Source organism: Mobula hypostoma, chromosome 6, assembly GCF_963921235.1.
Source record: "Mobula hypostoma chromosome 6, sMobHyp1.1, whole genome shotgun sequence".
NCBI lineage: Eukaryota > Metazoa > Chordata > Chondrichthyes > Myliobatiformes > Myliobatidae > Mobula > Mobula hypostoma.
This window is the reverse complement of record NC_086102.1, coordinates 8,919,449-8,942,013: the sequence shown is the minus strand read 5'-3', so window position 1 is coordinate 8,942,013 and position 22,565 is coordinate 8,919,449. Positions and strand designations below refer to the sequence as shown.

General features: G+C 44.9%; 1 protein-coding gene across 4 annotated transcripts in view; it reads left to right on the top strand.

Annotated features, from left to right (window-relative positions):
- Positions 1–22,565, top strand: part of usp25 (ubiquitin specific peptidase 25) — a 243,587-nt gene that overhangs the window by 69,822 nt on the left and 151,200 nt on the right. For all 4 annotated transcript variants that reach the window (XM_063050256.1, XM_063050258.1, XM_063050257.1 and 1 more), the window contains exon 5: positions 11,417–11,579. In XM_063050256.1, the coding sequence (XP_062906326.1) occupies positions 11,417–11,579 (163 nt within the window). The remainder of the gene's footprint in view (positions 1–11,416; positions 11,580–22,565) is intronic.

Here is a 22,565-nt window from a genome sequence, read left to right as displayed (position 1 = left end):
CCATGACCTTTTGAATCTGGCCCAGTGCCTAAATCGTCATCCAAACACCCGGTTCGCAATCTGCACATCTTGAACAACACGCGCAGACAAAATACTGGAGAAATATTCCTCTCCATAGATGTTGCCTGACCTGCTGAATTCCTCCATCATTTTGTGTGTGTTCCACTATTTAATAGATCATTTTAAATTGAGTGAAGTACATTAATGAGGACACGCTTATTAGCAAAAATGTAGAAACATAGAAAATAGGTGCAGGAGTAGGCCATTCAGCCCTTCAAGCCTGCACCACCATTCAGTACAATCATGGCTGATCATCCAACTCAGAACCCTGTACCAGCCTTCCCTCCATACCCCCTGATCTCTTTAGCCACAAGGGCCATATCTAACTCCCTATTAAATATAGCCAATGAACTGGCCTCAACTGTTTCTTGTGGCAGAGAATTCCACAGATTCACCACTCTCTGTGTGAAGAAGTTTTTCCTAATCTCAGTCCTAAAAGGCTTCCTCTTTATCCTCAAACTGTGACCCCTCGTTCTGGACTTCCCCAACATCGGGAACAAGCTTCCTGCATCTAGCCTGTCCAATCCCTTTAGGATTTTATACGTTTCAATAAGATCCCCCCTCAATCTTCTAAATTCCAACGAGTATAAGCCTAGTCGATCCAGTCTTTCATCATACGAAAGTCCTGCCATCCCAGGAATCAATCTGGTGAACCTTCTTTGTACTCCCCCTATGGCAAGAATGTCTTTCCTCAGATTAGGGGACCAGAACTGCACACAATACTCCAGGTGTGGTCTCACCAAGGCCTTGTACAACTGCAGTAGTACCTCCCTGCTCCTGTACTTGAATCTTCTTGCTATGAATGCTAGCATACCATTCGCCTTTTTCACCACCTGCTGTACCTGCATGCCCACTTTCAAAGACTGGTGTATAATGACACCCAGGTCTCGTTGCACCTCCCCTTTTCCTAATCGGCCACCATTCAGATAATAATCTGTTTTCCTGTTTTTGCCACCAAAGTGGATAACTTCACATTTATCCACATTAAATTGCATCTGCCATGAATTTGCCCACTCACCTAACCTATCCAAGTCACCCTGCATCCTCTTAGCATCCTCCTCACAGCTAACACTGCCGCCCAGCTTCGTGTCATCCGCAAACTTGGAGATGCTGCATTTAATTCCCTCGTCTAAGTCATTAATATATATTGTAAACAACTGGGGTCCCAGCACTGAGCCTTGCGGTACCCCACTAGTCACTGCCTGCCATTCTGAAAAGGTCCCGTTTATTCCCATTCTTTGCTTCCTGTCTGCCAACCAATTCTCTACCTTACCCCCAATACCGTGTGCTTTAAGTTTGCACACTAATCTCCTGTGTGAGACCTTGTCAAAGGCCTTTTGAAAATCCAAATATACCACATCCACTGGTTCTCCCCTATCCACTCTACTAGTTACATCCTCAAAAAATTCTCTGAGATTCGTCAGACATGATTTTTCTTTCACAAATCCATGCTGACTTTGTCCGATGATTTCACCGCTTTCCAAATGTGCTGTTATCACATCTTTGATAACTGACTCTAGCATTTTCCCCACCACTGATGTTAGGCTAACCGGTCTATAAATCCCCGGTTTCTCTCTCCCTCCTTTTTTAAAAAGCGGGGTTACATTAGCCATCTTCCAATCCTCAGGAACTAGTCCAGAATCTAAAGAGTTTTGAAAAATTATCATTAATGCATCCACTATTTCTTGGGCTACTTCCTTAAGCACTCTGGGATGCAGACCATCTGGCCCTGGGGATCTATCTGCCTTTAATCCCTTTAATTTACCTAACACCACTTCCCTACTAACATGTATTTCCCTCAGTTCCTCCATCTCACTAGACCCTCTGTCCCCTACTATTTCCGGAAGATTATTTATGTCCTCCTTCGTGAAGACAGAACCAAAGTAGTTATTCAATTGGTCTGCCATGTCCTTCTTCCCTATAAGCATTTCACCTCTTTCTGTCTGTCGGGGACCTACATTTGTCTTAACCAATCTTTTTCACTTCACTTATCTATAAAAGCTTTTACAGTCAGTTTTTATGTTCCCTGCCAGTTTTCTCTCATAATCTTTTTTCCCTTTCGGAATTAAGCCCTTTGTCCTCCTCTGCTGGACTCTGAATTTCTCCCAGTCCTCAGGTGAGCTGCTTTTTCTGGCTAATTTGTATGCTTCTTCTTTGGAATTGATACTATCCCTAATTTCCCTTGTCAGCCACGGGTGCACTACCTTCCCTGATTTATTCTTTTGCCAAACTGGGGTGAACAATTGTTGTAGTTCGTCCAGAGATCTTTAAATGCTTGCCATTGCATATCCACTGTCAACCCTTTAAGTATCATTTGCCAGTCTATCTTAGCTAATTCAAGTCTCATACCTATCTTAGCTAATTCACGTCTCATGTTGGTTGACTTATTCAAATTTGTAGATTGTGCAATAAAGGTATCTTTCGGATTCCAGGACAGAATGAGGGATGACTGTGATGAGCATGGTTTTTGGGTGAAGTGGTGGTCTTGGATAGGAATGTGGGAGTGTAAATGACAACAGTGTTATGGAACACAGTGGACATTATAAACAACAAGAACGTGATCTTAACACTTCCATGTCTTATGACCTTAGAAACCTGTTGTGAAATCTAAGTTAAGAGGTTAGTTTAGCAAAATACTGTGAATATTTGAAAACAAGAACAGAAAGAGCATTAATTAACCTCACTATATCTACAGAATGTGGTAGATACACCCCAGTCCATCACAGGTAAACCCCTCCCTACCACTAAGCACATCTACAAGGAGCACTGCTACCAGAAAGCAGCATCCGTCATCAAGGGCCCCCACTATCCAGACCAAGCTCTCTTCGCACTATCATTAGGAAGGATGTTCAGGTGCCTTGGGTCCCACAGCACCAGGTTCAGTAATAGTACAATCATCAGGCTCCTGACCCAGTGTGAGTAACTTGGCTCACCTCAACTCTGAACTGATTCCACAGCCTTTCAATTCACTTTCAAGGACTTTGCAACTCATTTTCTCAGTAGTGATTTATTTGCTTAATTATTTAGTATTTGCACAATTTGTCTTCTTTTACACATTGGTTTATGTCAGTCTTTTCATTAGTTTTTCATCAGTTTTTTTTAGAAATTGTATTTTATTTATTTTTCCATAAATGCCTGCAAGAAAACGAATCTTCGGGCAGAATATGGTGACATATATGTACTTTGATAATAAACTTACTTTGAACGTTGAGCTTTGAAGTTTGATATCCCACCAGTATTTTAGATTCAAGTACCTGTGAAATGTAACTAATATTAAAAAACATTGGTTAATTTGTACACCATAAGCTCCCAGAAACGGCAATGTAGTAATGACCATATTGTAACATGGTCGAAATCACCAGAGAGACAAAGTTGCTGGTAAATACAAAGCAGCTTCTTTATTCGACACAACAAGGTACAGCAGGCATTATACGAATGGAGACGCTTTCGGTAGAAAGGCCTGCTAGCCCAATGTGGGCTCGATATTTATATGCTAACGCAAAAGCAATTGCTACTTAAAAAGTTATAGACAATGCTTCCTTTTGAAGCTACCTACAAACATCACACCTTCTGACTTCATCCTTTCCTTCTGACGCCAACGTGTCTGGGTTGATATCCACAGCCTTTAGGAATGCAAGTTAAATCCACAATACATTTATTTGGCATTTTACATGCTAACATAGAAGACAATTAATATTTATAAAGTATAGATACTGTCCTCGAAACTACAGCACCTAGTCAAACTATGGCGCCAGAAACATCTGGTATTCACACCTTTTTAGGAAGCGCATTGTTGTGGACTCAATCCACAGTACTTTGTCAAATAGAAGTCTGGTGGCCAAAGTCATTTAAGTGTAACTGAATCATATTCCCCAAAAAAACTCACTCTAATAACCAGATGGTTTGTTTTTGCACAAGGTAAAGTTCAGGTTTATTTATCATTCAATTAAACACATGAATAAACTCAAACAAAATGCTGTTCCTCTGGGGCCAAGGTGCAAAACACAGTACTAGCAGTCACATAAAAAAGAATGTAGCCCAAGTCTGTGAGTGGTATGGTCTGTAGGTTGATGGTATTGGATGTTGTCCTGGAGCCACATTTCTGCAAGAACAAGCACTCCCCAGTTCCTCATCATGTGCTGGTGCAGCCATAGACGAATGCAATCCAGCTTGGCTTCCACCAAGTGAACAATGGAGGGCAGCGCCAATGAGAGGAGCCAGCCCCCAACCCAGCATGGACTCCAGCGCACCTGCCGCACCTTAACCAATTCTTTAATCATTTTAAATATTGGTTAAAGAATAAATAATTGGCTTACTTCAGTTGGGGGAGCTCTGTCTTTTGCAATAATGCCATAGGAGGGTAGACAGGATACCAGTTCATGGTCATATTTGAAGAAGGGCACCACAGATGGTGTAAAACCCCTGTAGTACTCGATTCTCTAGAATTGGATAGACTTGCACCCTATTTTGAGAGGCACAGTTGCTTCCTCCTGTAATAATCCATAATGCTTATAAAACAAGTAGATTTTTTCTTTAGCTGGGGTTCTCAGAGTCACAGAGCACTACAGCACAGAAACATGCCCCTCAGTCCATCTAGTCTGTGCCAAGGTATTATTCGGCCTACTCCTGTCCCACCATTGCCCTCCCATTCAAGTACCTATCCAACTTGCTCTTAAATTTTGAAATTGAACCCACATCCATCATAGTTGCATCACCCGCTGAGTGAAGAAGTTCTCCCTGAGGGTTCCCCTTAAATAATTCACCTTTCACCTTTAACCCATTACTTCTTGTTCTAGTCTCAGCCACCCTCGGTGCAAGAAGTCTGCTAGTAGTTATCTATACACCTCATAATTTTGTGTACTTTATTATTCATCCTTCAGCCAGATGCTAAAGAATGAAACCTGATCATTGAATCAGTGTTTCCACTGATGTCTACTATAAGCCTACTGACTCGCACAGCTATCTGGACTATTCCTCTTCTCAACCTGTCTCTTGCAAAAACGCCATCCCCTTCTCGCAATTCCTCCGTCTCTGCCGCATCTGCTCTCAGGATGAGGCTTTTCATTCTAGGATGAGGGAGAAGTCTTCCTTTTTTAAAGAAAGGGGCTTCCCTTCCTCCATATCAACTCTGCTCTTAAACGCATCTTCCCCATTTCACGTACATCTGCTCTCACTCCGCCCTCCCGCCACCCCACTAGGAATAGGGTTCCCCTGGTCCTCACCTACCACCCCACTAGCCTCCGGGTCCAACATATTATTCTCCGTAACTTCCGCCACCTCCAACGGGATCCCACCACTAAGCTCATCTTTCCCGCCCCCCCCCCCCCCCCCGCTTTCTGCAGGGATCGGTCCCTACGCAACTCCCTTGTCCATTCGTCCCCCCCATCCCTCCCCACTGATCTCCCTCCTGGCACTTATCCGTGTAAGCGGAACAAGTGCTACACATGCCCGTACACTTCCTCCCTTACCACCATTCAGGGCCCCAAACAGTCCTTCCAGGTGAGGCAACACTTCACCTGTGAGTCGACTGGGGTGATATACTGCGTCCGGTGCTCCCGATGTGGCCTTTTATATATTGGCGAGACCCGACGCAGACTGGGAGACCGCTTTGCTGAACATCTACGCTCTGTCCGCCAGAGAAAGCAGGATCTCCCAGTGGCCACACATTTTAATTCCTCATCCCATTCCCATTCTGACATGTCTATCCACGGCCTCCTCTACTGTAAAGATGAAGCCACACTCAGGTTGGAGGAACAACACCTTATATTCCGTCTGGGTAGCCTCCAACCTGATGGCATGAACATCGACTTCTCTAACTTCCGCTAAGACCCCACCTCCCCCTCGTACCCCATCTGTTACTTATTTTTATGCACACATTCTTTCTCTCACTCTCCTTTTTCTCCCTCTGTCCCTCTGAATATACCTCTTGCCCATCCTCTGGGTCCCACACTCCCCTTGTCTTTCTTCCCGGACCTCCTGTCCCATGATCCTCTCGTATCCCTTTTTGCCTATCACCTGTCCAGCTCTTGGCTCTATCCCTCCCCCTCCTGTCTTCTCCTATCATTTTGGATCTCCCCCTCCCCCTCCAACTTTCAAATCCCTTACTCATTCTTCCTTCAGTTAGTCCTGACGAAGGGTCTCGGCCTGAAACGTCGACTGCACCTCTTCCTGCAGATGCTGCCTGGCCTGCTGCGTTCACCAGCAACTTTGATGTGTGTTGCATGGATTAAATAGTGTTAGCAAAACCAGAAGGTCATGAGAATCATAGACTGAGATCCTGTAAACATTTCCAGACCTGTCAAAAAGGGAAGAGAAATGTTTGCAAATCTTTGGCAAGTCAGTGCAATAGATCTTTTGGTTCTTCCTGGTTTCATGAAGACTCTTGGAATCAATTGTGGAAAAAAATTGTCAGCAATCACGGAGAAAGCTCACTTCTGTCCCAGGATACTGACGGACTTTTACCGCTGTACCATTGAGAGCATACTCACCAACTGCATCGCAGTGTGGTATGGCAATTGTCCCGTATTGGATCGCAAAGCACTCCAGCGTGTGGTGAAAACTGCCCAGCGGATTATTGGCACCCAATTGCCCACCATTGAGAACGTCTACCATAAACGCTGCCTGGGCAGGGTGAAAAGCATTATCAGGGATGCATCTCACCCTAACTATGAACTTCTACTCTCCTCCCATCCGGTAGGCACTACAGGAGCCTCTGCTCCCGCACCAGCAGGCACAGGAAGAGCTTCTTCCCTGAGGCTGTGACACTGCTGAACCTCTCATCACAGCGCTAAGCAGTATTGCATCCGTACTGTACTGTCTCAGTACGTTTATATTTGTGTGCTGTAGCACTTTTTTTATTCGCAGTTATTTTATAAATAACACTATTCTTTGCATTTCTGGTCAGATGCTAAATGCATTTCATTGGTTTTGTATCTGTACTCGGCACAATGACAATAAAGTTGAATGTAATCTAATCTAATTCTAATTGAGAACAAGCTGAGAGCTATTATAGTTATGAGGATGCAGAAAAGACTTCTGTAATGTATCAGAGAAGAGAAAGGTTAAAGAAAAGTTTTATTTGTCATCTGTACAGTGAAATGCGTTATTTACATCGTTGTCTTGCAATGTGCTGGGGGCAGCCTGCAAGAATCACCATGTTTCCCATGCTTACATAGCATGCTTACAACATATTAACCCTAATCCGTACATCTTTGGAATGTGGGAGGGAACCAGAGCACCCAGAGGAAGTCCACATAGTCACGGAGTTCCAGGCCTGGAGTTTGGAGTCCTCATTCATAAGACATAGGTGCAAAAGTAGGCCATTTGGCCCATTGAGTCTGCTCTGCCATTCTATGATTCATCATCCAGGATCCTTGTTGTTATTGGTGAGTTCTGGAGTTGATACTGAAGTTAGAAAACTGAAGGTCGATCGGAAGTCTGGAATTTTGAGGCCACGGGGGAAGTCAACTGCAGTGTCTGGGAATCTTAAGAGTTTACTGGAGGCTAGAGGCTGAAAGTGATGTGTCCTGGGGTTGGAGGACTGTGTGTGTGTGGGTGGGAGGGGCCGGAAAGGGGGCTTGCTTTGTTATTGTTGCTTTGTTGCCTGTTTGTGCTCTGATTTGTGGTGTTCTGTGTTGTTAACGCCGAGAATTGTGGGCATGCTGTGTCGGTGCAAGAATGTGTGAGAACACGTGTGTTGCCCCCATATGTCCTTAGATTGTGTTGGTTATTAAATCAAACATTTCACTGTATGTTTTGATGTACATGTGATAAACAAAAATGAATCTGAATCTGAATTGGCACGAGGGCTAGTAACCAAAAGGGCACAGACTGGGATTTTAAAAAAGTCACAGATTAGTTGAGGTTTTTTATCATGTGTGTTATATGCTAGAATGCATCACTTAAAAGAAAATTGAAAATCAATAAAGAACATTCATGTGACTGCAGGTAAAGTGTGCAGATGGTGCTGCCTGACCTTTCTTAAAGACCTGGTGCGCTAATGCCCTGTGAAGTCATTGTTAAAAAGAAAAATCAGTCAGAAATTGATGGACCAAATAAAAATTGATTCCCACCCATCAAATTGTTAATGAGGTCCTCTTGATGAATGCCTTATGGTTTGTGCTTCATTTCCACCTGCGCCCATTATACAGATCGAAGCTCATAAATAATGGTTTATTACGGTTCACAGTCCTCAGAGCAGCTTACTGTTGTGACCTCTTAAAAGCAGCTGAACTGCCTTCGAGGATGGCACTTCATTCACACATTGAGTTTTCTACACCGTTCTTTATAAACAGAACAGCATAACAGGCCTTTGTATATGATATCTCTTTATATTGTGCTGACCGAGCTCATGTTTCTGAAGAAGATGTGAATTACGAGTTTTGCCTCTGATGGTCATTACTTACTTTCCTGGTTCATATTCAGTTTTTCAAATATGAGGTTCTTCAGGTGCTGGAAACCAAATGTAACACACACAAAACTCTGGAGAAACTCTGCAGATCAGGCAGCATCTATGGAAAAGGATAAATGGTCGATGCTTCAGACCGAGACACTTCATCATATTCAGTTTCTGTTTTTAGTTTAGTTTTGTTTCATTTTTTCTTGCTCTTCAGTTTCATTTCTCTTAAATATCTTCGCTCATTGCAACATGTTTCAACAACTTTCTATTCTGGCCCTACTCCAAAGGCTAAATTTTGACACTGTCTCTCTGCAGTGCGTTCTGGTTGGTTGCATCACAGCCTGGTATAGAGGCCCCGATGCGCAGAGTCACAGAAGAGTTGTTGACTCAGCCAACTGTATCATAGGCACAACCCTCTCCACCATCAGGGACATCTTCAAGCGATAGTACCTCTAGAAGGCAGCATCTGTCACTAGTAATCCTCACCATTCATTGCCGTAATAGAAGGGCATGAAAGCAAAGTGTTTGAGACTATTTAAAGTGGAAGTTGATAGGTTCTTGATTTAAAAAGGATATCAAAGGTTATTGGGAGAAGGCTTGAGAATGGGGGTTGAGAGAGAAAATAAATCAGCCATGATCAAAGGGCCGAGCAGATATGATGGGCTGAATGGCCTAATTCTGCTCAGTATCAGTCGAGGTGATACAGGAACCTGAAGACCCACACTTAATGGTTTAGGAACAGAGTCTTTCCCTCTGCCATCAGATTTCTGAATGGTCCATGAGCCCATGAATACCACCCTGTATTCCTTTTTGCATATTTATTTTTCAATTTACAGGCATGTTTTAATGTCTTTGTACTATATTGCTGCCAAAACACACATTCCACATCATGAGTTAGTAATAATAAATCTGATTCTGATTTTAAGAGCAGCACCTCCCAATCTTTTGGGATTTAAAAAAAACTCAGGCTTATTTTTTTTGATTGCTTTGCATTTTCCACACTGTATTCCATCTGCCATGTAGACACCCACTCACACAGCTTGCTTGTCCGAATCCTCTTTGCAATGAGTTAATCTCCTGTGGCACTGCTCATGTACAGTCCACTGTAGCTCGTCTCAACAGCTGGAGAATACATCCACTTTCCTCCTCCTGTACCTAATAAAGTTGCCACTGAGTCTTCTGCTGCTGTAGTCTATCCACTTCAAGATTTGATGCGTTATGTGACCGGAGATGCTCTTGTGCACACCACTGTGGTAACGGGTGGTTATTTGAGTTACTGTCACCCTCCTGTCAGCTTGAGTCAGTCAGTCTGGCCATTCTCCTCTGACCTCTCTCATTAACAAGGCATTCTCACTGGATGTTTTTTTATTTTTTGCACCATTCTCTTTAAACTCTAGAGCAGGGTCTCTCAACGGGGGTTCCGTGAGAGATCATAATTTTTTTAAAATGTCGTTTTTTTGAACTTTGCGTGATGCTAGTGCTTGCAGTGGTGGGCAGTCACCAAGCAGCCCTGTTAGCAATCTCATTAGAGTGGCAGTGCACAGTAGGACCCTGTTTATTTGGCTGAGTCCATTCACAGTTTTTGACACAAGATAGGTAGATAATTGGTTAGTACTCTGTTGCACGGGGGAGAGTGGGGAGGGCAGTAGGCTGATGAAGAGCATGAAGTGCATTTTCCAAGCATTGAATGGTCTGGCCCAACTTGAGCTGTTTCATCAGCCTCTCCTTGTGTAAAATACACGGGTATTTTGTTAACCCCTGAGTTTCACAGACATGTCTGACAGCTATTGTGATTTTTGAAGAGGAGGTGTGAGATGGAAGAGGAGGATTCCAGGCCTAGGCCTACGGACAATTCTGGTAAGGTTAATGATGAAGAATTACAATCTTCTGACTTTGAGAGAAGAGGAAGAACTCTGTGAGCTGCAGTCTGATCGTGCACTCAAGTTGAAATTTACTGTGCTGCCCCTGGGCAAGTTCTGGATTTCTGTGAAAGAAGAATACCCTGCCATTCATTGGAAAGTAGTGAACATTTTGCCGTAGTTTTCAACTTCTTTCATGTGAGAGCAAGTTTTTTCTTGTTTAACAAGCATCACGAGCAAGGATAGAAATCATTCACTTCAGTTGAAGGTGAAACCCATGTATGCTTATCTCAAGTTCGATCCAGAATTAAGTCTTTATGCAGCAAAAAATAGGCACAGGTTTCACATGCTAAACCTATATTTGAACCTGATCATGTCATTTAGTTTGAAAATGTTTGTTTTCAAAGTCTTGCAGAGAATTTGTCTTAGGCTATATTTTTATTCATATTGTTTTGGCTGGTGGTTTTTAGTGACTTTACTATTCAACATTGTCAATAAATTTCCATCTTGTAAATAGTATTAAATAAAATCAATTTTACAACCTTTATTTAAATTAAATCTACCAAGCCTACCTTTAGAAAAATTAAATCCCATTTTAACTTAAGCCAGTTATTTAACAGAAATTTACTATCTTTGCCTTAAGAGTTTTTAAAATTTATGAAAGAGAAAGAGATTCATTTCAAGAAAGGTAAGGTAAATTTAATTACCTGTGTTCTTTTCAAGAAAGGTTGGCTAAAAACTCATTCTCTCAAAAGAGCAATGACAATTATTTTTGGATTGTTATATCTACAACATACTGGTCACGCGAACGTACTGTGAGCTGTAGATATAGCCGTCTGTGGCAATGAATTCCACAGAGCCATCATCCTCTGGCTAAAGAAATTCCAGTTCATGCCTGTTTTCAAGGAGCGCCCCCCTATCCTGATGTTATGCCCTCTGCTCCAAGACTCCAAAACTACAGAAAACATTTTGGAAGCATATGATGAAAAAATAGGGATACTTTGTCCCCAGTTCCAGTTGGACGGGCACTAGATTACTTTCTTAATGGTCCAGGCACCTTTGGTTTATAATGCACATTTTCATTTTTCTTGTCACGAAGAGTGCTCGAAGCCAGTATCGCAGAAAACAAGGCCAGCTTGAAAAGAACGCAAGGAGAGGTGTGGAGTGACTCGCTTAACCCATATGATCGGAAGAGACAGGAAAACTGCCCTGTGGGACTGAAGAACGTAGGAAACACTTGCTGGTTCAGTGCAGTCATTCAGGTGAGAACTTGGTTGTTTCTTTCTCTCTAGATGTTTGATTTCTCTTCGACCCATGGCAGGGGTTTATGGAAGTATGTTCAACTCAGTAGCTGATTTGAAATTCAGAATCAGGTTCAATATCACCAGCATGTGTCATGAAATTTGTTGACTTTGCAGCAGCAGTACAATGCAATACATAATAATAGAAAAAATATAGTAAATTAAGTCAATAGTGCAAAAAATAGAAATAAAAAAGCAGTGAGGTGGTGTTCAGGGGTTCAATGTCCATTCAGAAACCAGATGACAGATGGGAAAAAGCTGTTCCTGAATGGTTGAGTGTGTGCCTCCTTCCTGATGGTAGCAATGAGAACAAGGCATGACCTGGGTGATGGTGATCCTTCATGATGGATGCCACCTTTTTTTGAGGCATTACTCCTTAAAGTGATACGGAGGCTAGTGCTCATGATAGAGCAGACTAAGTTTACAACTCTGCAGCTTTTTTTGATGCTGTGCAGTTGCCCTCCTCTTCCAACCCCCACCCCCCCCCAAACAAGATAGTGATGCAGCTAGTTAAAATGCCATGCAACACACAAAATGCTAGAGGAACTCAGCAGGCCAGGCAGCATCTATGGAAAAGCGTACATTAGATGTTTTAAGCCGGACTCCTCATCAAGATGCTGCCTGGTCTCTTGAGTTCCTCCAGCATTTTGTGTGTGTTGCTTGGATTTCAAGCTTCTGCACATTTTATCTTGTTTGTGAGTTAAAATTCTACCCTTGGCTTTGCTTAATGTAAGTTCTAAAAGAGCCACTGGGTTTTCATTGAGGTACAGAGAGAATTTTCTTAAGACTATCACTGGCCTGAAAGTGTGGTTTCAAGTCCTCATCTTAATGGCCTGGCATTCCTAGGAGCATGTCTCACTCAACTGCTTCAGAGGTCTGATCAGATTTGATCGAACAGCCAAGAGTTTGTGCACGGTGACGTTATCTGGACATTGGTACAATGCGATTAATGAAATGTTTCCTATAGGGATTAATTGCATTGCACCAATGTCCAGATGAATGTTCCTTCAGCACAGCATGGAAACCAACCTCCCTTCCATGGACTCTGTTTGCACTTCTTGCTGCCCCAGTAAAATAGCCAGCATGATCAAAGATCCCAGCCAACCCAGACATTCACTCTTTTCCGTCAGGCAGAAGATACAAAAGCCCGAAAGCATATACCATCTGGCTCAAGGACAGCTTCTACCCCGCTGTTATAAGGTCATTAAACCATCCTAGTACAATAAGATGGACTCTTGACCTCACAATCTATCTCATCAGTTCACAACAGATTCACTTTATAGCATTTTACAGTATTCAAAGGAAGCACCATTTCTCAAATGAGGAACACTATTTCAGAGATGGTCCTTTTGAAACTCTGTGGAGCTGCAGAGATTATCAAGAAGTCAAATAAACATTGACCTTCAATGCTAGAAGGATTGAATTTAAGAGCAATGAAGGAAGTTACGTTGCAAACGTACAAGATACGGGCGAAGCTGCATCTGGATTACTGTGTGCAGTTCTGGTTTTGTTTCTTGAGAAATTATATTCTGGCTTTCGAGGCAGTGCAGGGGAGGTTCACCTGGGTGATCCCAGAGATAAGGGGGTTTGCCTGTGAGGAGAGATTGAGTCACCTAGGACCATAATCGCTGCAATGCAGATGAATGTGAGGGAATCTTATAGAAACATATAAAATTATGTATTGGACAGATAAAATGGAGGCAGGAAAGTTGTTTGCAGTGGTAAGTGAGAGTAAAACCAAGGGTGTAACCTCAAGATTCGGGGGAGTAGACTTAGAATGGAGATGAGGAGAAACTGCTTTTCCCAGAGAGTGCTGAATCTATGGAATTCTCTGCAGAGGGAAGCATTAGAGGCCATCTGATTAAATAATCAGATATTTACACAGTAGGATTAGAATCAGGTTTAACATCACTTACATAATGTATATCATATAATTTGTTGTCTTGTAGCAGCAATATAGTGTAATTCATTAAAAAAACTATAAATTATAATAAGAAATATATTAAAAAGTAAATTATATAAGTAGTGTGCAAAAAGAGAGCAAAAGTAATCAGGTAGTGCTCCTAGGTTTGTTCATGAGCGCTGAGAAGGGGAACAAAGGATTATTGGGGGGGAGGGGGGAAGCAGACAGTTGGAGCTGAGTCCATAACCAAATCAACCATGATCTTAATGAATGGTGGAGCAAGCTTGATGGTGTAGTCCTGCTTCTGGTTCTTGTAATCTTATGCAACAAGACTTGCGTACTTTACCCTCTTGCAATAAAGAGCTAATATTCCTTTCGTTTTAGTTACTTAATGATATCCATATGTTAACTTTACGTTGCTTTGTATACAAATATAAATCTCTGTAAAAGCCACCATTTTAAGTCTTATACTATTCAAATGCTTTCTGCTTTACCAGCCTGCGTACCAAAGTGGTTTGCCTCATTTCCTCACATTATACTGTATCTACCATGTTTAGTCCAGTCACTAAACCTGTACAAGTCCTTTAGCAGAGTTGTATGCCCTTATTGCCTACTTTGCCCATCTTGTGTCATCTACAAACCTAGGTTAACATCTATGGCATACTTATTAAAATTGACTGTAACAGAAGAGGCTTTAGTCTTGATCCATGATGCACCTCATTGGTTGTAACTTTCATGTTACTTGTTATTTAATTCTTCCCCTTCCCTCTCAGTGTATACATCTAATCATGTTACACTAACAGCTCTCTTAAACATGTCCTTAATAATAGATTCCTGTACTTCCCTAAACACTGATGTTAACTGTCTCTGTTTTCCTTCTCTTGATGTTTTGTTCTACAACTTGCCAGTACATTTTCAGAATACAAGAAGTTTAGAAAAGTGCTATCAACACAAATGTAACTCTTGGTTCAACTAGTGGCTTAACCTAGGGGGAGACAGCCCACAGCCTAGCCAAATTTAAGAAATCTTGGTTGGGTGGCTGCTGCATGATGTGTTCCCTGTTACAAATCAGTACCATGAAATAACAGACAGTACACAATATGCGATTAAATGATTGAGCTTTATAGTTCTTAATTTGACTATATGATTTGTAAAGAAGCAAAAAAAGAAAACGGCCCATTCTCATGAAACAGACCAATGTGCAATGTTGGACTTCATGGTTCAGTCCACTGGTTTCCCATTGACCTCTGCCCAGCGTAGCCGACCATCGGACCCTCACTCTAAGTCCACTCCGTCCGGCGGTCTAGCAACTCCCTCCATTCTCATCTTCTCTCCTCATCTCTCCCCGGCAAAAGACTGCAAAATCCCTGCTCCCAGACCCACGAGAAAGAACAACATCCCACTCATTGGATAACCCCCATTCCAAAGCTCCGTTATCTCTAGTCATCACACAAACATTGCTGCTACAGAGAAACTATTATATTAACAGTGAAACCTTACAGCGCGTTACACTCCACCCCCCCCCCACCAAATTTAGTCATGTCCTCATTACATTGAGATAACTCGCCAATCCTTCCTGCAAAACACTAAGTCCAATCCAGGTGTAGACATTCCCCCCAACATGGTAGGGGTCACACTCTGTTCCCCTGGTGCTATGTTGGCCAGCCTATCCAGTGGTCTCCTAATTCTCTGAGACTTCCGTACTCCCTCACCTAACTCTTCAGGTTTAGGCACTACTGGGGATACTTCCGGTCTACCTGGCGAGGCCTCCCCCGACCTATCATTCATGCCCCCCTGCAACTCGGACCTCTCGGTCCCATGGCCAAGCCCTGCTTCATCCCTTGTAGGGTCCCGCTGCAACCCAGGCTGTCCACAGTTAGCCCTCCTCCCCCCCCCCCCCACAACTTCACCTGACTCAGCGGGAGAAGGAGGCCTGGAAGTCTCTTTCTCAATCAATGGGGAGTTAGCAAAGGGCAGCATATCCCACACATCCAGGCCCTCATCCTCCGAATCAGTATCCTACTCAGGGGTGGGGGCCGGCCTAACCTGTCCTGCTGTGGGCCCTGCAGTTGTCCTGCATTTCTGCAGAGTTCCCTTATTAGGTGTAGGCTCCAAGTTGGGCTCTGGGCCTACCAACACCTCTTGTTCCGGGGCAGCAGGTGGTTCCGATGGAGAATCTTGACAGGCCTATTCCCATCCTCTGGTTTCACCCCGAAAACTGGTAGGTTTGGCATTCAACTCTCCACCACATAGGGCTGAGCCGCCTAATGATTGGCCAACTTATGCTTTCCAGGTAGCCCCAAATTCCTTATGAGGAGCCGGTCTCCCGGCAGGAGTTGGGAGAACCTTACCTTTTGATCATACCTCCTGTTATTTCCTTGACTCTGCTTGGCAGCTGCGACCCCAGCTAATTCGTAAGCCCTTTTCAGCTCTCTTCTCATGTCAGACACATATTTCAGATAAGTCTTCAGTGGCAAGTCATCCTTGTCAGTCCCAAAACAAAGGTCGATGGGCAATGTCGCCTCACGCCCGAGCATCAGATAGTATGGCGAGTACCCGGTAGCTTCATTTTGGGTACAGGTATAACTGTGGACCAGATGTCCAGTATGTTGACTCCACCTCCTCTTCTTGCTGATCTCCAAAGTCCTGAGCATGTCTAGCAATGTCCGATTAAACCTCTCGGGCTGGGGATCACCCTGCGGATGATAGGGCGTGGTCCTCAACTTCTCGACTCTATGCATACCCAGTAACTCATTGTAACGCTCCGCTATATTGGCTCGTATATGTCTAGGGGAAATCCCGCCCAGCACCGGCCTGAACGCTTCCCGCTGGGTCGGTTGGTGTACCACTACCACCCAAATCAATCCCAAACATCAATCATCAGCCAGCACACACAGTATGTTTTACCAAGTACACTTTATAAATATTACTAAGTCTATGAAATTAATATCAGTTCGATACAGAAAAGGAAGTAATGGAAAAAAAAGGCGCCAGACTTATCAAAGTCCAAGTTCTTCGTGCACAATCGTTGGAGCTCAATCAATTCCTGACGACCACCCGGATCCTGTCAACTCACGGCTCGGGACCACCTGGAGTGATCGACCGGAGCCTTTCCGCACGTCCGCCGTCCTCCCCGTCTCTCCTCCGTCCTCCCCGTCTCTCCTCCGACTCGCCGCCAAAAACCCCATCCGCCGTCCTCCCCGTCTCTCCTCCGACTCCCCGTCAAAAACCCCCGTTCCCAGTCATATGAGACAGCATTATCACCTGAAAAAATAATAACATGAACACCCATTGGCTAATAGCACCCTGCTGTCTGTACTAACCCGAGCAAATGTCTAGCTAGAGACTTTCTCAGCATTTAACATGACATAGAAGCCATTTTAATCCACATACACAGCAGTTTAAAAGATTAACGTAACAAAGAAGCCATTTAAAATTTAACATACAAAAAAAAGACCCCATACATCATGAATGAGCCTGCTTTTGAAATCCCGTCCCCGGTCACTATGTATCTGCTTGGGAAGGTCATAATAATTGAAATACTTCTCCCATAACACTTTGGCCACCATGGACACCCTCTGGTCCTTGGTAGGAAAAGCCTGTGCATATCTGGTGTAGTGATCTGTGATGACTAATACATTCGCCGCGTTGCTAGCATCAGGTGGAAATCCATACACTCCAGGTTCAGGGCCCCCACACTCTGCGAGGGGGACAAGGGAGCTGCCCGCGTAGGCAGTGTCTTCCGCCGTATGCATCGAATGCATGACTTGCAGTATTCTTCGACCTCCAACTTCATTCGGTGCCAGTAAAACCAGTCTCTGAGCAATCCATAGGTCTTTTCACCCCCAAATGTCCAGAATCATCATGAAGTGCCTTCAGCACAATCCTCCGATACTTTGGTAGAACCAGCTGGCAACGACGAGGTCGGTCTGGGGGTGATGTGATCCGGTATAGGATCTAGTTCCGCAACTCCAACCAAGTCCGTTCTCCACCGCGGCGTGTTTCGTCTTCTCTGCCTGAGCCATGTCTCCCTTTTCGACCACGGACCAAATGATACCGTTGCATGGGTCGTCTTGCTGAGCAGCTGCCACTTCCCCAGAACTCAATTCCAGCAGCTGATCTGTCTTCAGAGCAGTCAGGTTACGGTAAACTTGGGGAATGGCGTCTTCAGAACCTCCCAATTGATCCACCGTTCGATTCTGCCCCTCCTGTCAGTCTGCCTTCACGGTAATGGCAAACTGACATAATGGCCTTCACCCCCGGGGCAGGAGCGCTCGAACTTGGCCTTGTAGAGGTAGTCACTCAGTTTATCCACCACAGCCCATTTCAATGCCAGAAATTCCAGCTAGTGCATGGGATAGTTTTTCTTGGAGGGCGACAGACTACAGCTGACAAATACCATGAGTCTCAACCTGGTGCCTTGATCCTGATACAGGACACCCCCTAAACCCTCTTGGCTGGCATCCATGTGCAGTAGATACGGCAATCGGGGGTCCACAAAAACCAGCACTGGCACCTGGGTCAGCAGTTCCTTCAACGACTGAAAGGCCTCCTCATATTTTGCATCCCACCTTGGTCGAAAGGGCTCTGACGGGCTAAGATACTCTCCAGCCTCCTGTCCTTTTCTCCCCCTCCCTTTCTTCCCCAAGTGAGGGTAACCGCACAGAAGCTGCTTCAACGGGTGACTCACTTTTGTGTAGCATTTCATGAACCTCCGATAGTAACCACAGAACCCGAGGAACGAGCGCAGAGCATCCTTTTGAACTGGAAAAATCCCAGGGGGCATGATCTGGTAATATCCATACCTCAAGTCCAGCTCACTGAACCACTTTGCACCACTCAGGCAGGCCAGCGCGTCTTCAATCCTCGGGACCATATACTGGTCAGGGACAGTGAGCCTGTTCAGAGTGCCGTTGTCCACACACATCTGTACCTTCCCATTCTTCTTTTGGGCCACTACTATTGGGGACGCATAGGGGCTTCGGGACTTGGGGATGATCCCAGCTTCCTTCAACTTACACAAATATTGCCGAACGTCCTCCACCTCTGCAAGGGCCAGTCTCCGTGACCTCTATCTTAATGGGGTGTCCTCGGTCACCTGGATAGTGTGACAAGTGCTCTTGGAACAACCCACATCAAACTCGTCAGTGGAAAAGACACCTTCCAGCTTCATTATCTTGTCTACCAACCTCCCCTTCCACCCCACAGGAACTGGGGAGTCCCCAAAGTTGAATGACTCAGCGGCCAACTTTCCCCCTTTTTCCAATAGTTTCTCCCTGGCTTGTCTCACAGGGGCACTAGACATTACCGTCACCAGGAAGAGATGTGCCAGGGGCATCCCCCGCTTGAAGGTGACCTCCCTCTTCGTAGTGTTCCTGACAATCACTGCCATCCTGTTCGCCTGTACAACTGAGGGCTTCTGCAATTCGGGCCTCACCAGTGCCCCAGCAGGAAACCTCGACTGCCCTTGTGGTCTTCCGGAGCTTCCAATACGAGGACCTTGCCCTCAGGCACTCCGGGAAATTTGGGGGCCCCCATCACTCTTGTTACTTCCCTGGGCTGTACCACCATTGGCTTTGACTGGATGAACCACACAGTCCCTCGACCAAATTCGGTATCCGGCCCAATGCAGCCACTCACTTCTACAAAAGCAGCTCGAAACACCAGGTGCATGGATAATGTTCCCAGAAATCTCTCGCCAGCCTTCTCCTTGCAGGCCCCCAGCAGCTTCCTCACAAGGGGGGTGTTGGTCCCCAACAGAATTGAAACGCTGCCTTTCTCAACAGGGTCCGGACAAACCAGCACTAATGTATCAAGGACCTCAGACACTCCCACATTGGCCTCCGAGAACTCCAAGTTCACTGACAAATAACTGTCATAACAGATAATCACTATCACTAAGCCCCCAGATCTCCAGTGCCTTGAATGGGGTTAATGGTAAGTGCTACAGATACCGGTTGTAAAATGAACAGTACAACAACGTGACTGGTGTTGAGTATGGCTTTAGCATAAATACCCTCTATCCATAGTGACACACTGGAGCATGATCCCACTAAGCCTTCATGAATAGGGCCTTTCGCTTTCGGGGGTTCCTTGGTATATTGCTGGGAACGTGTTCCCCCTAGAACACCAGGCCATTCCCTCACTGGGTCTCCTCTAGGTTTTCCCAACGACTCTCTCTGCTGAGGTACCCGGGGGCTCACTCTCCTTCTGGCGTGACACCTGTTGCCAGCAGCCCTCTGTATTGTTCATCCCCTTGGGGGATCTGCCCCTTCACCCCCAGTCAGCTCCATCATATGGGGGGGGTCACACCCGCTGATAACAGCCGACGTATCTCCGCTCTCAACTGCCACAATCTTCTCTACCACTCCCCGGGGTAGGCTATTCGTGGTCACTTCGCCGCAGGGGGCCACTACTGAGGACTGTACCCTGCTGATTGAGGCCTCCCGCGCCCCCGATGCATTCTCCTCTTTCAACAAAAGATGGAGGGGGGCGCGTCTTACAAGACTGTCAGAGAGCCCAAGCAATGAGGTCCTGGGACTGGGCGCCCCTGCCTATCTGGTCCACTCTTAACTGATCTACCTCAGCCACCTGAATGACCCCTCTGCACTGCAAGCAATTTAGTTGTCTCCCTAGCTGAGAAAAGAAGCACAAAGCTTCTCCCCCTTCTCCTGACGCATGGAGGGAGAGAGAAACCGGGGAATTATAGACCGGTTAGCCTAACGTCGGTGGTGGAGAAACTGCTGGAGTCAGTTATCAAGGATGTGATAACAGCACATTTGGAAAGCGGTGAAATGATCGGACAAAGTCAGCATGGATTTGTGAAAATCCATGTCTGACGAATCTCATAAAATTTTTTGAGGATGTAACTAGTAGAGTGGATAGGGGAGAACCAGTGGATGTGGTATATTTGGATTTTCAAAAGGCTTTTGACAAGGTCCCACACAGGAGATTAGTGTGCAAACTTAAAGCACACGGTATTGGGGGTAAGGTATTGGTGTGGGTGAAGAATTGGTTAGCAGACAGGAAGCAAAGAGTGGGAATAAATGGAACCTTTTCAGAATGGCAGGCGGTGACTAGTGGGGTACCGCAAGGCTCAGTGCTGGGACCCCAGTTGTTTACAATATATATTAATGACTTGGATGAGGGAATTAAATGCAGCATCTCCAAGTTTGCGGATGACACGAAGCTGGGTGGCAGTGTTAACAGTGAGGAGGATGCTAAGAGGATGCAGGGTGACTTGGATAGGTTGGGTGAGTGGGAAAATTCATGGCAGATGCAATTTAATGTGGATAAATGTGAAGTTATCCACTTTGGTGGCAAAAATAGGAAAACAGATTATTATCTGAATGGTGGCCGATTAGGAAAAGGGGAGGTGCAACGAGACCTGGGTGTCATTATACACCAGTCATTGAAAGTGGGCATGCAGGTACAGCAGGCGGTGAAAAAGGCGAATGGTATGCTGGCATTTATAGCAAAAGGATTCGAGTACAGGAGCAGGGAGGTACTACTGCAGTTGTACAAGGCCTTGGTGAGACCACACCTGGAGTATTGTGTGCAGTTTTGGTCCCCTAATCTGAGGAAAGACATCCTTGCTATAGAGGGAGTACAAAGAAGGTTCACCAGATTGATTCCTGGGATGGCAGGACTTTCATATGAAGAAAGACTGGATGAACTGGGCTTGTACTCGTTGGAATTTAGAAGATTGAGGGGGGATCTTATTGAAACGTATAAAATAAAACCCATCTCTGTCACTTTACGTCATCAGAGCACTGCCACTCATCTAACAACTGAGAGGTCTGCTCCGCCCAAGCCTCAAACTCCTCCTCCCCTTTAGGGCTGGGCATTATTCCAGAGAATAGGCAGAGCCTACCATACCAGGGACTTTGAAACTGGCTATTTTTCCATTTATTCGCCAGAGAAGTAAGGGAGGATACTAACTCAGAATTCTCACTCTTCACTGGGGAACGTGGACCACTGAAACATTCCAAATCCAACTACTCCTTCCCTTCACTCCTCAGAAATGATAGAACCCTGTCTTTGAAATCTCCATCCCAGCTACCACTACATCAGTGCTGGTCTGCATTAAAACGGGAGCTGCGTCCGCAATTTTATCAAGCCTCTGCCCAGCAATCGCAATTTTAACAGTACTTAACAGGTGAATTAACAATTCATCCAGAGTCCAAATATCTACCCCACTGGTTCAATGCTCAGGGTAATCACACAGTATCCAACGGAATCAATCACAGACGAGCCCCCACAAATGTAACTCTCGATTCGTCTAGCAGCTTAATCTAGGGGAAGGCAGCCCTTGGGCCGGCCAAACTTAAGAAATCTTGATTGGGTGGTGCTGCATGATGTGTCCCCTGTTACAAATCAGTTCCATGAAATAATAAACAGTACACAATATGCGATTAAATGAGCTTTATAATTCTTAATTTGACTATATGGTTAGTAAAGAAACAAAAAAAAAGAAAAGGGCCCATTCTCATGAAACAGTCTAATATGCAATGTTGGAGCTCACGGCTGAGTCCTCTGGTTTCCTATCGACCTCCTCCCAGCGTAGCCGACCCTCGGACCCTCACTCTAAGTCCGCTCCGTCTGGCAATCTACCAACTCTCTCCATTTGCATCATCTCCTCATCTCTCCCTGGCAAAAGACTGCAAAATCCCTGCTGCCAGCCCCACAAGAATGAACAACATCCCACTCATTGGATAACCCACATTCCAAAGCTTCATTATCTCTAGTCATAACTCAAACATTGCTGCTACAGAGAAATCATTACATTAGCAGTGAAACCTTACACATAGTGGTCGTGCCATTACTTGTGTCGAATATGATCTAAAGGGTTTCCTTTTGGTGGGTCCACAGGTGTCTGTAGAGACTGATCCAGGATCCACATATTTTGCTGGAGTGTGGGCAAGAGTAAGCACTCTTCTTCTCCTCCTCCAGTTGCCCTTCGTAAACCCAACACCATGAATCTTAGGCTTGCCCAGACCTCGCAGTACTGCCCCCATTGCCATTTGCTTATTGCCACTGACTTT